The sequence below is a fragment of the Pongo abelii genome, chromosome 1, assembly GCF_028885655.2.
Source record: "Pongo abelii isolate AG06213 chromosome 1, NHGRI_mPonAbe1-v2.0_pri, whole genome shotgun sequence".
NCBI lineage: Eukaryota > Metazoa > Chordata > Mammalia > Primates > Hominidae > Pongo > Pongo abelii.
Genome location: NC_071985.2, coordinates 227,974,110 through 227,984,666, shown reverse-complemented (window position 1 = coordinate 227,984,666; position 10,557 = coordinate 227,974,110). Strand labels below are relative to the sequence as shown.

Sequence of the window (10,557 nt, the reverse complement as noted above, 5' to 3'; positions counted from 1 at the left end):
ACCCCAGCCTGGGTGACAGAGTGACACTCCATCTCAAAAAAAAAAAGTTTGAAACGGCCGCACCCTCGCCGGCCCTGCGTGGTCCCCGAAAACCAGACGCCCTGGGGCGCGGGTTCCGCCGAGTGCGGCGACCTCCCGCCCTCCCTCTGCGGCTCCCTGGAAAGCGGCCTGGACAACGGCATCCATGCGACGGGACCACCGCCCGCTTAAATTCCTGTTGTGGAACAAGGCTGGACGGTGATGGGAATGCTCAGGATATATTAGGTTTTCTTTTTTTTTTTTTTTTTTTGAGACGGAGTCTCGCTCTGTCGCCCAGGCTGGAGTGCAGTGGCGCGATCTCGGCTCACTGCAAGCTCCGCCTCCCGGGTTCACGCCATTCTCCTGTCTCAGCCTCCCAAGCAGCTGGGACTACAGGCGCCCGCCACTGCGCCCGGCTTATTTTTTCGTATTTTTAGTAGAGACGGGGTTTCACCGTGTTAGCCAGGATGGTCTCCATCTCCTGACCTCGTGATCCGCCCGCCTCGGTCTCCCAAAGTGCTGGGATTACAGACGTGAGCCACCGCGCCCGGCCTGTATTAGGTTTTTAAACAGCAGGAGGCAAAGCTTTTCGGTGTGATCCTGACTTCACTTGGGGAAAAAGGGCAGGTATCTGAGCCTGGGAAAATGATCAAGCTATCAGCCAAAATGGTATAACGCCGACTATATATGTACCTTTTTTTTTCTTTTTTTGTTTTTTAGACACAGGGTCTCACTGTGTCGGCCAGGCTGGAGTGCGGCAGTCTGGAACTCCTGGGCCCAAGCGATCCTCCAGTCAGCCTCCCAAAGCACTGGAATTACAGATATGAGCCTCCACCCCGGCCTATCTTTAGGTAGTGGCACTCTTGGTGATTTTTATTGTCTTTATGTGTTTTTGCAGTTTCCATACTGCCTACAATGAACATAGATTACTTTTTTTTTTTCAGACGGAGTTTTGCTCTTGTTGCCCAGGCTGGAGTACAATGGCGCACTCTCGGCTCACTGCAACCTCCGCCTCCCGGGTTCAAGTGATTCTCCTGCCTCAGCCTCCTGAGTAGCTGGGATTACAGGAGCCTACCAGCACGGCCAGCTAGTTTTTTTGTATTTTTAGTAGAGACGGGGTTTCACCATGTTGGCCAGGCTGGTTTCAAACTCCTGACCTCAGGTGATCCACCCGCCTCGGCCTCCAAAAGTGCTGGGATTATAGGCATGAGCCACCGTGCCCGGCCCATAGATTACTTCTATAATCAGAAGTTGTTCTTTACTTTTTAAAGAGTAAATTCTCTCACCTCAGGTAGCTCAGAGAGCTGCGCTGGAGGAGAAAGGCAGTAAGTGAAAAACTGGAATCAACTCTGCAGGGGTGGGAGTGGGGGCAGAAGGGGAGAGCAAGGATGGGGAGCAAAGAGGGACCCCAGGGGAGGCCCTCAGCTTGGAGGGCGGCAGGGCGAGGAGGCTGCAAGGAACAGATGCCAGAGCTAGGCCTTGGGGCCCTCGGGGATGGACAGCCTGCCCTCCATTGGAAATGAGATCAAGGAGGGAGTGAGGGCTTGGCATTTGAAAGGCACAGAGGCGGGAGGGAGCAAGGCTGAGAAGGGATGGGGACAGGCCCTCAGGGAGGCTGGCACCAAGTGGTGGGTCAGCGAGAGAGGCAGGCAGACTGTGAGCCCTGCATCTGAGCCCCTCACCTCTCCACTCTTGTCCCTGCAGATCCTGGCAGGAGCTCTGGTACCTGGCAAGCTGGATGGAGAGCCTGGGCCAGAATCCCGGACCCCTCGCCTCTGCAGCCTAGCTTTGTGACCTTGGCAAATCCATTCTATGCGCCTCCGTTTCCTGTACAGTGGGGATACTTATTTCTCTGGCACAGATTGGTATTTGTTCTGTAAAGCCCAGTACCACTTTATTTTATTTTAGTTATTGATTTTTTTGAGACAGGGCCTCACTCTGTTGCCAAGGCTGGAATGCAGTGGCGAGATCATAGCTCGCTGCAGCCTCAAACTCCTGGGCTCAGGCCATCCTCCTGCCTCAGCCTCCTGAGTAGCTGGGACGACAGGCATGCCCCACTGCGCCTAGCTCCAGTACCATGTTTAAACGCTGCTCAGAAAACTTGCTAAACTTGGTGGATGGGAATTGAAAACAGATTTAATGTTTTAAAAATCACAGTCACCCAGCTGCAGTGCCACATGGGAAGGAGGCCTGAACGTGAATGTTGGTGGGAGCTGAGAGCTCCTGTGACTGCCACCAGTGTCCTGTGGTCTCCCACAGACTCGGGACATCTCCCTCTGCACCAGGACACCTCAGGACCACCAGAGGGCACTCATCGTACCTTCACCCCCGGAAGTGAGCTGGTCCTGGGGGCAAAACCCACTGTGCCTGGGAAGCCCTTCCTGGCTTCTGCTCTCCTCAATGTATGACAGCCCTGATTTACCCCCAGGGACTGTTGCCACTCGGGGTTGTAGAGTAATATGTAACCAGACTGGAGAACCGCAGCAATGCTCTCTCCTCTGTCCATCACCTCCCATTGGCCCCTCCCACTTCATCAGCCCCATTTTGGAGAAGGGAGAAAGAAGGGAGAGGCAGCAGTCTCCTCCCAGGTGGGGCCGGACTCCAGGGAAGGAGAATTTTCAGAAGTTGCTGGAGTTGCCGAATCTGTCAGGGCCTGGGGTTCACAGAGCAGTGATGGAGGAGAAAGGAGAGGAAGCAGATCTAAGCACACACGGGCATCAAACCAGAGAAACAAAGTCACATGCAGAGGGCTGCACATAGACACAAGGAAACACACACGGAGATGCACAGAAACACGCAGACCCCACGCAGGGACCTGCTTTCCCGCCACAGAGGAAAGCAATCTGATCAAACAGACCCACTGTGCACCCAGCCCTCCATGCTCGGGGACAACACACCTACAAAAATATAAGAAAAAAAGGGAAAACTGCTCTGCCTGGGATGCCTTGCTTGACTGTTCTTGTAAATAAGCATTTGAATGTGTTTTGTTCTAGGAGCTTTCGAGGCAGGCACAAAGGGAGCCCTCCTTTCTCATGCAGGAAGGTCCCTCTGCAGCCTCCCCCTTCCCTCCCCCTCCTGCCATCCGCCCACAGGCTGAGGTGGCTTTATTTCCTGGGCCCGAGTGTGGATACCTCCTGTTTTAGAGAACCCTGAGAACTACTGTGCTATTTCCAAGTTAAACTCCAGGCCGAGATGAAATTAGGCTTTTTCTTTTTTTTTTTTTTTTTTTTGAGACGGAGTCTTACTCTGTTGCCCAGGCTGGAGTGCAGTGGGACGATCCCAGCTCACTGCAACTTCTGCCTCCTGGGTTCAAGCGATTCTCCTGCCTCAGCCTCCCGAGTAGCTGGGATTACAGGCACCTGCCACCACACCCGGCTAATTTTTGTATTTTTAGTAGAGACGGGGTTTCACCATGTTGGCCAGGCTGGTCTCGAACACCTGACCTCATGATCCGCCAGCCTCGGCCTCCCAAAGTGCTGGGATTACAGGCATGAGCCACCGTGCCTGGCCAGGTTAGTGACTTTTTTAAGACAGTCGGTCCCCGGCAGCTCCCAGTCATTCACAGGCCTCTGCCCCGTCCCCTGTCCATATGGAGGCTGGGAGGGCCGCAGGGAGGGGCCTGTCGAGTGTGGCCGCAGCTCTTCCCAGGAGGGAATCCCTGTCTTCCAAAAGTTTTCTTTCCCCCGCTCTGGCCATTCCAGGCTGAAGGAATGAAAGCTCCCTCTAGGCTGGAAAACAGGTAAACGATCTGTAATTTATGAGCACCATCAGCCCAAAGTGCACAAGTCATATGTGCACAAAGGGGCCGGGTAAATATTTAAAGATTAGAGCCAGCTGGGGAGAAACACAAAAGGCCGGGGCAATGGGGGTCTTTCTGAATTCACTCTCCCCGAGCTGGGCCAGGTCAGCGTTGATGCACTTGCTGGAGTCCCGGCCTTTGTCCTCTGAAGGGCCCTTGTCTGCTGGGCTATTGGGAGTCCCAACACAGCTAAAGAGAGTTAAACAATCGCAGCCTCTCCAACCACATCTGGAGACAATTGGCTGAGTCATTTCAGAGCTTTTGCTGTGTGTCCCAATAGTTAATTACATGGAGCAATCACTTCATTTCACTTTGAAATGCATCTGCAGAGGGGGACAACAGATTTCTCCCTCCAGTCACCTGCATCCACAGTAGCCTGTGAAGCACTCACCAGTTAGCACTGGTTCAAACCCCTGGAAGTACAGAAGGGAAGGGGCTGCCACACGGAGCCACATGGCTGTCCTCTGGGATGGGCCGCAGGTAGGGCTCTTGTCCTGGGGCCCGAAAACCTCTCCCTGCTTGGTTCCAGACCTGACATAATGTTTTTTTGTTTTTTTGTGTTTTTTTGTCGAACTCAAGAAAACCAAATGACGGAAGGGGTGGCACAGACACTTGTCACTTTCTGCATTAAATTTCCCAACATGAGACAGGAGGGAGCCCTGAGCAGCCTTGGAGGCTCTAAGAGCCCTCAGAAGTTAGAGAAGGAAGTTTTTTTCCTTGAATGAGCAGAGGGGGGCCTGGGTCTCCCCACTTCTCCTCCTGGACCTGTGCTCCTTTCCAGGCCGCCTTGGGGACCCCAGATGCTAAAGATGGAAAGGGAGTTGGTGGCCTACATCCCAGCTTGCGTAAGCCCCGCTTCTAAGTTGGTCCATGCCCTTCCTGGCAGCCCGAGAGCGCTTTGTCCTGCTTGCCCTCAGAGGATAGGGTGAACCCACTGCCACTCCCCCTCCAGCTCTGAAAATACCTCCTGGTCTCTGTGAGCCCCTTTGGAGCCAGGCCTGTCTGAGGCTGTGCGAGGATGCCCAGACTCAGGGCTTGTAATTAGCGTGACAGGCTGGGGTGGAGGGTGGACCCCGAGTCTTCAGCCTGGGTTTCCGGGAAGGGTCCCTGTAGAGACTAGTCTGCTGTCTTTCCCAAAGACCTTGTCAGATGCAAAGCACGATGACTTCAACTTAGTAGGGAAGTGGCTGCCCAGAGATAGGAGCAAGAAGTGAGGGTGAAGTGGCAATGGTGGGGAGAAACTCGGCTCAGAGCTCGGGAAAGGGGAGGGTGGAAATCGCACCAAGATCTCTCCCCACCTTGATCCTGCGCGACCCTCGGCCAGTGTAAGGCGAGTAGCGGGCCAAGGAGGCTGTTTGTGATGGAGGAGCCACGGGCGGGGGCGCCAGAAAGTAGGGGGATCATTCCAGGTGGGGAGACCACTGACCGAAAACGGGCCACGGGACAGGGGGCGCGGCGGGCAGTGTCGGGGTTGAGGTCGTGGGGCAGCGGAGGCGGAAGTCCATTCAGTGGACAAGGGCCGAGCGACGCCTGAGAATTCCGCCCAGGCCTTAAAGCGGGCCTCGCCTCCCGCAGCCAAAGCAGAACATTGCGAATTAGCGCATTTTGCGGTCAATTTTCCACTGCTTAAGAAACACTAAGCTATCCACGTGAGCGGCCCCACCCAGTGCGACTGGAATCCCAGGGGACGGGCTTGGGAGGGGTGGTGGCCCTGGGAACGGTGGGTGTCGGGGTTCGGGCCGGGGCAGCCCCGGGGCCCCTTTATGGCGGCCCGGACTCAGGAGAGGGGGCGGGCCCGGCACCCAGCTGCGGGCCGCGAGAGCTGCGCGGAGGGCCATTGGTTTGCTAATGCCCTCGAGTTGAAAGGCGCGGGCGGCGGTTTATAGGGAAGGATTGTAATTAGAGGACAAATTGCCCCGCTGCCCCGCAGCTCGAGAACGCGGGGAGGGGGAGGCCCGCCGGCGCGCGGCGCGCGCCAGGCCTCTGTGCAGATGTGCAGCAGCTGGAAGTCCGCGCCCTGCGGGGCGCCCGGAGTTTGGCCCCGAGGGGGCGGGGGCGGGCTCGGGCGCCGCTCTGTGGGGCCCGCACAATGCCCTTAACACTCGGCTGCCCGCTTTGTGTCCGGCCGCGCCGCCCGCCCGCCCCGTGGTGCCTTTGTACCGCGCCGCCACCGCCCCAAGCTCGGAGCGAGTCTCATGGAGGACGCCCCGGCCCGGCTGGTCCTGGTGCTTCAAAGCTGCCCGGCGCGTGCCAGCGCCCGCCGCCTGGTCTCGGCCCCCGCCGCCCTCCCAGGCCCGGGTCGGCCCGGATCTGGCCCGGATCTGGCCCGCGGGCCCCGCGGCCCGGGCTGGAGAGAGCTCCAGAGCTGCTGTTGCCGCTGCCTCGGCCTGAAAGGGGGAGGGCGTGGCGCGATTCTCCACGCTGCTTGGCGCCTGGGAACGCCGCTATCCTGGGGAGGGTAGGCGGGGGCGGGCTGGGGGGAGATGCCCCGGCTTGATGGAGCTGGGGGGCGCACCCCACCCTGAGTCCCTACACAGAAGCCGGTTTGTTCATTCCTCTGCCACAGGGCTCACCTGCAGAATTTTTGCGACTTCCCTGTCACCCTCAGAAGCAATGGGGGCTGCATTGTTCAGAATATAATTTTACAAGCCCAAAACTAAGGCCATGAGGTCCCATGGGAGGTGTCTAAGTTTGAACCCAGGGACTTCCTGGAGGTCAGCCTTCCTGTCCATCACAGCAACTACAGTTCAGCCTCCTGGAGTCCAACCAGGGGGATGGCCCCAGAGCCTTGCTGTAGGCCTAGCCCATCCTGGGGCAAGTGCTCCAGGCGCCTCCTCCACTGGGTCCGCCATAGTCTGAATCACGGATTGGGGTGCGGGCCCTGGACCTCTCGAAGTGTGGCCTGGAGCTCTTCCCAGAATGTCAGTGGTCTCCTGCCACCACCACCTGTGCGTGGAGCTGACAGCAGGCTCATGGGAGTAGACTTCCAGTGCTTCTCCATGGGGACAGGGTCTGCCACCAAAGCCATCCAGCCTGGAAGCCCAGGGCTGTGAGGAAGGGAGAGGCAGCCGGGTTCACCCCACCTGCCTCCTGTGGGAAGTCCGCGTTGGATCCTAGCGGTGTCAGAGAACACAGGACGCAGGCTGCACCCTCACCAGGACCCGTCCCAATCCCAAGGCCCCAGCAAGGATGAAGCTGGCTGCGGCCCCGCGGGTGGGCTGCACGCTTTAATGGGACACATGCTGCTGCGTGGCCCCCGCGGGCTCGGCTTGTGCCCGGCTTTGAGCAGCCACAGGCAGAAAATTGCTGCATTGTCCCGACATTAGGGCAACTAATGCGGCGTTGCTGGTATGGCCAGAGCATGAAGTGCATACAAAGGCGTCGCCTTGGCATCTTCATCAGTCCCGAGGGAGCCCAGAGCCCTGTCATAGTCAGTGAGGCAGCCTGTGGCTAGCTGGCCCATGTACCTCCCCAGTAGGTGAGCCCTGGAATGCTTGCACCCCAGGGTATCAAGGACTTGGCAAGTGGGACTGGAGAACTTACGGGGATTGGGACAGGATGGGCATGGAGGGGGTGGGCATGGCAGGTCTCCTCAGACTTGGGAAGTGCTGGAGGCCAGAGAGATAAGGAAAAGACAGAGAAAGGGGAAGGGGGGTCCCTCGGGAGGCAGGGGGGGTCCTGAAGGTGAGAGGAAGCCTAGGCTATGGGAGGGGGCTGAGGGAAGGAGGTGGGGAGCTTCCCGGTGCGTCCTCCCTCGGTCCCCTCCTCCTCGAGGTTTCTAGAGTGCAGAGGGCCTCATTGACATGTAAACGAGGGTCCCTATAAAGGCGGCGCTGCCTCGCACTGGTGCATGGACTGCAACATGGGCACGGAGCCTGCTGCCCGGGGCAGCCTCCCCGGCAACTTCCGAAAGGTCTGGGGTCTTGAGGGATGAGGGGCAGGCACCCTTCCCCGGGAGGTGGTGGGGGGGGGGCAGAGGGCAGAAGGGTGGCAGTCCTGCACTCTAAAGGCTGTTCATCTGCAGATTTCCAAGCCGCTGATGGAGAAAAAGCGCCGGGCACGCATCAATGTGTCACTGGAGCAGCTCAAGTCGCTGCTGGAGAAACACTATTCGCACCAGGTGAGACTCAGGCGGGGTGGGGGTGGGTGGGTGATACGATCCCAACCTCCCTCTCTCCACCTCGGGAGGCCGGCCTAATAGACCTTTCCATGGTCGGGTAGATCCAGAAGCGCAAGTTGGAGAAGGCTGACATCCTGGAGTTGAGCGTGAAGTACATGAGAAGCCTTCAGAACTCCTTGCCAGGTACAGGGGAGGGCTGGAGGGAGGAGGGGGAGGCTTGTGGGATCAGAGCCAGGGTTGCACAAGGCCAAATAAAGAGGGATGCCTCAAGGACCGCTTGACCCCGGGCTTTTGAGACCAGCCTGGGCAACATAGCAAGACAGCAAATATAAAGAGGACAACTCGGAGGCAGGTGGGCAGCTGGTAAGGAGGGGGCCCCAGCTCGCTAGGGGGCGAGGGAGGAGCAGTAAAGCCCGGGCTGGCTGTGCGATTGCAATCTGGGTGGTAGGTCTGGACCCCGGGGGAGACATTCGGGTAGTCTGACCTCCGCCCTCCTCTTCCCTTCCTCAACACGCTTCTTCCCTCCTTTCCCCTCCACCCCCACTCCCCTCTCCTCCCTCCCTCCCTCCCTCCCCTCCCTTCCTCCCTCCCCTCCCTCCCCTTCCCCTCCCCTCCCTCCCCTTCCCCTCCCCTCCCTCCCCCTTCCCCTCCCCTCCCTCCCCCTTCCCCTCCCCTCCCCTCCCTGTTTCTCGCGTCCGCTCTTCCCCGCAGGGCTCTGGCCAGTGCCCAGGGGAGCCGAGCACCCGTCGGGCTTCCACAGCTGCCTGCCCGGCGTGAGCCAGCTCCTTCGGCGCGGAGATGAGGTCGGCGGCGGCCTGCGCTGCCCCCTGGTGCCCGAGCGCGCCGCCGGCAGCACCATGGACAGCGCCGGGCTGGGCCAGGAGGCGCCCGCGCTGTTCCGCCCTTGCACCCCCGCCGTCTGGGCTCCTGCTCCGGCCGCCGGCGGCCCGCGGTCCCCACCACCCCCGCTCCTCCTCCCCGGAAGTCTCCCCGGCTCGTCCGCCAGCGTCCCCCCGCCGCAGCCAGCGTCGAGTCGCTGCGCCGAGAGCCCCGGGCTGGGCCTGCGCGTGTGGCGGCCCTGGTGAAGCCCCGGGGATGGCCTGAACTTAAGGCGCTCCCTATTTGGTCTCGCGACACAGGGACTATTTTCAGCACGCCCACAGTGACTGCCAGGACCCCCCAGTCGTCCGTTCTGGTCTTTGGGCGGGGGTGGTTTGGAGAGGGCCGCGCACCCCGCAAACGCAGAGAAATACCCCCAGCCCTGCCGGACTGGGTCTGCGCGTCTGGGCATAATCCACCCCCACTCCAGCTCCACCTACACACGCCGGACCGCTCGCTCTCCGCCCATCCTCCGGAGGGGCTGGGAGGGGGTGTCCTGGGCTGCACCCCTTTCCCAGGGACCCCTGGCGGGCAACCCGCCCGCCCCCACCCCCGCCCGGTTGCCGCGCAGCGGTGGGAATGTCGCAGTTGGCAACAGCGCAGAGCTGACCCCTCGCAGCGAGGAGAATCGCTGCCCCGCCCCGGACCATTCAGCGGACAGCGGGCGCCCGGTTCCCACCGGCACAAAACGCGCCTGGCCCCGCCCCGCCGGCGAGGGGCTCCCAGCCTCCCCCAACCCGGGATCCTCTTGGCTTCCAACGACCTCCTCCGCAAGCGGTGCTGCCCACAGAGCTGGCGCACTCCCCGAGGCCCACCCTTCTCAGAAGCCCCGCCCCTAAGATGCACCGTCCCACCCGGACGCCCCGCCCACGCGGTTCCTGGAAGGGACCCATTGCTTGGTGGCACCAGCTTGAGGGTTGCAAAAGTGAACCCGGTGCCTGTCGTGGGAGAGGGGAACGCCTTCCGCTCGACAAAGACCCTGGCCCACATTCCAAGCCCGGACCCCGTAGAACCCGCAGCTCCAGATCCCTAGGGCTGCCGCAGAATCCAAACCCTGGACGGCTCTCGGAGCGCGCTGCGCCACTTTATTGGTCCATAATGAGGTCACTGCTGCGCACGGACTTCGGTGGTGGGAGGCTCTCAAGTCAGATTTTCTTACCCTGGGCTTCTGGCCCAGGAGTACGGGCCAGCGAGGGGCAGCTCGGGTTGTGGGGTCAGAGATCCTGACACCTCCTCCCGACACCTTGTAATTCAGAATAAAGCCAGCGCGAATCTGTGAAGTCGCTATCAAGAGGACACCAGAGGTCTAATATCTCCCACCCCTGCGATGCCTACTTAGGTGCATCTTTTGGAACCACAAATATCAACTTTCTATAGAAGCTCTTCTCTTTTTGGGCGGCCCTGACCTGCAGGGCACTAAACTCGTCCTGGTCCAAAGGCGTGGAGAAGGACCCACGGTCCTTCAAAAACTCAGCTCCACTGTCGCACCTAGTGGGCTCGCTGGAGCTGGGGCGAGGGTGAGGGTCCCGGCTGTCGCCGTCCAGGGTGGCCTCTCGGGTCTGTGCTTCCCGCGGTGTGGGGTGGGGTAGAGGCCAGGACAAATCCCTCTGCAGTCCACCAGGTGGCGGTGTTGCACTGCAGACCCAAAGGTCCTTCCTCCAAATTCCACGGGGGCGCGTGGGGACAGGGGCTCAACAAGTCCCAAGACGCTTAGGCCCAGCTCCTATTGCCCTGCCCTGTT

At 59.9% G+C, this 10,557-nt stretch overlaps 1 protein-coding gene and 1 long non-coding RNA gene across 3 annotated transcripts; both read left to right on the top strand.

The window, feature by feature from the left end:
• Positions 1-285: 285 nt before the first annotated feature.
• Positions 286-2,108, top strand: LOC129052197 (uncharacterized). Its single transcript, XR_008517092.2, has 4 exons — positions 286-645; positions 739-869; positions 1,310-1,343; positions 1,723-2,108. It is a non-coding gene; the product is annotated as an uncharacterized LOC129052197 (long non-coding RNA).
• Positions 2,109-3,280: 1,172 nt separating this feature from the next.
• HES3 (hes family bHLH transcription factor 3) lies at positions 3,281-10,107 on the top strand. Of its 2 annotated transcripts, none has more exons than XM_054542101.2 (4): positions 3,281-3,757; positions 7,842-7,937; positions 8,039-8,120; positions 8,649-10,107. In XM_054542101.2, the coding sequence occupies exons 2-4, from the start codon at positions 7,857-7,859 to the stop codon at positions 9,020-9,022; spliced, it is 537 nt and encodes a 178-aa protein (XP_054398076.1). In that variant the 5' UTR covers positions 3,281-3,757; positions 7,842-7,856; the 3' UTR covers positions 9,023-10,107. The 2 variants fall into 2 exon arrangements, with proteins under 2 accessions (XP_054398076.1, XP_024089059.2); XM_024233291.3 differs by lacking the exon at positions 3,281-3,757 and adding an exon at positions 7,532-7,730.
• The last annotated feature ends 450 nt before the right edge of the window (positions 10,108-10,557 follow it).

What these genes read in the sequence shown, in the direction of transcription:
- HES3 (XM_024233291.3), top strand. Translation starts at nt 7,668, where the DNA reads ATGGACTGCAACATGGGCACGGAGCCTGCTGCCCGGGGCAGCCTCCCC. An exon ending in TCCCCGGCAACTTCCGAAAG is followed by an intron (nt 7,731 to 7,841) that starts GTCTGGGGTCTT and finishes GTTCATCTGCAG; the next exon opens with ATTTCCAAGCCGCTGATGGA. An exon ending in AGAAACACTATTCGCACCAG is followed by an intron (nt 7,938 to 8,038) that starts GTGAGACTCAGG and finishes ATGGTCGGGTAG; the next exon opens with ATCCAGAAGCGCAAGTTGGA.